We start from the raw sequence: 3149 nt of genomic DNA on the forward strand, positions 1-3149 counted from the left end.
CATCCATCCATCCATCCATCCATCCATCCATCCATCCATCCATCTATATAATGATCCTATGATACGTCTACAATGACCCTGAGTTTCCTTCATACAGCACACCTTCGTCTTCTTCTCATTCTGTCTCTCTCCCCCGTCCTTCTTCCTCATTTTTATTTCTCCCCCCCCTCACCCTCAGTTCCTCCCCCTTGATGGCACCACTTTCCTAATTCCCTGCTGCCCACTTTCCTGCTCCAGCGCTCTCCTTCCACCTCATTCTTTTGGTGCTCTCTAATTACGCCTCCGCCTGCCCTCCTTCTCATGCTCTCCTCCTCTGCTTTTTCTCACCTCGCTCTTCTCCTGACTCTACACCCACAGTCGCAGTGATGCAGCGAGTGATGTCGCAGAAGAAGATATTCGTGGTGGTTGTCATCATCAGCACCATCAGTATCCTGCTGCAGAAGGGGGGCCATCTGAGCTGGTGAGTGACTGAGGGCAGACACAACACTGTCCTGACAAATGAACCCACCACCGGGGTTTTCATTTAGAAAGAAATCAGTGTGTTCAACGCAGCCACATAGAGGAAAACTTGTTTGGAAATTGAAAATTACCTTTTCCATATTGATGTCAGCGGCCAATTAAAAGACTCCAGGTGCTGACGACGGTGACGGTTGTCTATACTAAAACTGCCAAACTGTAAAACTGCAGATGCTTAAAATAGTTTTGCTGTCACTGCTGATAGATATATTCTAGAAGTTCTGCTAACTGGATAAAAAAGGATCTTTTAAACCACGTTGGGTCTGAGCATCTACATGGGAGTAGGAGTAGAAAACACTCCGTCTTAGAAAAGCCTTCTGACCTATTTGTCTTTAAAAAAAGTAAAAGTCTTTTGAGCAAACTCCAAGTATCTTACTATACAACACTAATGTTAATGTGTTCCTGTGCATCGACTGTCAAGAAATCTTCCCCTCTTGCAATCATTTTTATCTGGAGTGAAAGCCGTTGTTTGAAGAAGCTGACAGAGACTCAAAGCAAGATCTTGTTTCTCTTTCTTTTTCTTCAGGACTATGGAATCCTTCCAGATCGGTTGTCCTTCCACGCGTTTCCACTGTGGTCCGGAGTCGAAGCCTAAACACACAAACGTGGCGTTCCTCAAGACCCACAAAACAGCCAGCACCACCATGCAGAATCTGCTGTTCCGCTTTGCGGAGCGCCACAACCTGACGGTGGCGCTGCCTGTGCAGGGGTGTGGACACCAGTTCTGCTACCCGCAGTCTTTCACCACTCGCTTCGTGGATCCACACACAGTGCCGCCCAACATCATCGCCAGTCACATGCGATTCAACAAGGCAGAGCTTCAGCGACTGATGCCCGAGAACACAATCTACATTACAATACTGCGAGAACCCGGCTCCATGTTTGAGTCCTTGTTCAGTTACTACAACCAGTACTGTCCGAGCTTCAGGAGGGTTCCCAATGGCTTACTGGAGGCCTTCCTAGATGACCCGTGGCATTTCTACCGCCCCTCTGAAAAGGACTCCATGTACGCGCACAACACACTGACGCACGACTTAGGAGGAAAGAAGGATCACCCTTCAACTGACCTAGCCTACGCCCAGGCTTTTATAGAAGAGATGGAGAAGGACTTCTCCCTGGTGATGATTACCGAGCACTTTGACGAATCGCTAATTCTTCTACGCCATCTTCTCTCCTGGGACCTGGAGGACATAGTCTATTTGAAGCACAACATGCGGACCTCAAACTCAAAGCAGAGCCTCACACCTAGCCTTATCGCAAAGATCCGCAACTGGAATTTCTTAGACGCCATACTTTATGACTACTTCAACGCCTCACTGTGGCGCCAGCTGTCTGCTCTGGGTCCAGGTTTGTTGGCAAATGAGTTGCGACTCCTGGAACAGGAACAGGGGCGGCTGGTCAAAAGCTGCTTCTCTGGGCAGAGCCCGATTTTTCGTTCTGGGGAGGAGATCCAGAACAAGGACCTTCGTCCGTTCAAGCCTAACAAGAATGTTGACATTGTGGGCTATGAAATACCGGAGAATGTCGCCACCGGCCTTTCAAGGCAGGCCCAGGAACTCTGTCTCAAGCTCATCATGCCTGAAGTCCAGTACTCAAATGCCCTTTTACGTAGCGAATCACTGCGCCACCGTCGGAACATGCAGTTCCGGTCCATGCACGCTGCCCAGCAGTCGCTGCGCACAGCGGCTCAGCACGTCCAAGTGCAACGCAGCCAACAGCCTGCTGCCGACCCGGGTCCCGCCTCGGAGACAGGCATCGCCTCGAACACAAACTCTGCCTCAGAGACACAAAGTCAAAGCGTGAAGGCAGGAACCAGATCCTCACAGACTCAGTGACGGAATGAACGTAGAGACTTGAACCTAATCTGAGCGGCCACCACGTTGTTCCAGCCATCATTATCTAAGAAAGTGGTGGGAGAACAGCGGGGCGTCCTTGTTGAAGAGGAGGTTGTTCTTGAACCGTTGTTTCTCCTTCACCTCCCAGACATCTGTGAGCTTTAAACATAAAATGAGGGACGTGGGATTCTCAATGAGCCCAGCTTGAGTTTTTAATCTTCTCCCTTCTTCTGACTTCTGAACCTGTATGAGCCTCAGCAGACACAGACACTGCAGACGTCCACCCTGGTACTGGTCTCAGCCGCGCACCTCTCCACCACTGACAAATGCTGTAAAGGACTTCTTTCTTTTTTTTCCCCCCCTTTGGAGCAAAGTTTCTAAGGGAAGTGGAGATTTCTGGCCTATTGTGAGGCTGATATCTGATTTGAATCAGACTGGTGAAGTATCACCTTACATGCTTTCTCCCTCAGAGTCTCTCTCTCTCTCTCCTCTGTTTAACACCTGCCACTTGAAGTCCCGCAGAGAGACATGATGACATAAAGGGGCTCAGCTATCAGGTCTGAAGAGCCTCTTAAGGACCAGGCCGACACTAACATGACCTGCACCAAACAAACATTGCTTGCACCAGCAGAATTTCTGAGTCAGGCAAAAAGAAAAAAATTAACAAAATCTTTTGTGGGGCCAAATAAATTAACAAAAAAAAAAAAAAAGAACATTCGACATGTAAAAATGTTAATGACAAAAACATTTTGTTAGAGGTATTTGGATGCAGCCGTTACCGGCTTTTACCATATTTGG

The 3149-nt window shown here is 48.5% G+C and overlaps 1 protein-coding gene across 2 annotated transcripts in view; it reads left to right on the plus strand.

The window, feature by feature from the left end:
- The window catches only part of gal3st3 (galactose-3-O-sulfotransferase 3), a 24697-nt gene extending 21554 nt beyond the window's left edge, over positions 1–3143 (plus strand). For both annotated transcript variants that reach the window (XM_025061116.1, XM_008320821.3), the window contains 2 exons: positions 358–460; positions 1043–3143. In XM_025061116.1, coding sequence (XP_024916884.1) covers positions 366–460; positions 1043–2351 — 1404 coding nt within the window. In that variant the 5' untranslated portion in view covers positions 358–365 and the 3' untranslated portion in view covers positions 2352–3143. The remainder of the gene's footprint in view (positions 1–357; positions 461–1042) is intronic.
- The last annotated feature ends 6 nt before the right edge of the window (positions 3144–3149 follow it).

Source organism: Cynoglossus semilaevis, chromosome 1, assembly GCF_000523025.1.
Source record: "Cynoglossus semilaevis isolate Cse_v1.0 chromosome 1, Cse_v1.0, whole genome shotgun sequence".
Taxonomy (NCBI): domain Eukaryota; kingdom Metazoa; phylum Chordata; class Actinopteri; order Pleuronectiformes; family Cynoglossidae; genus Cynoglossus; species Cynoglossus semilaevis.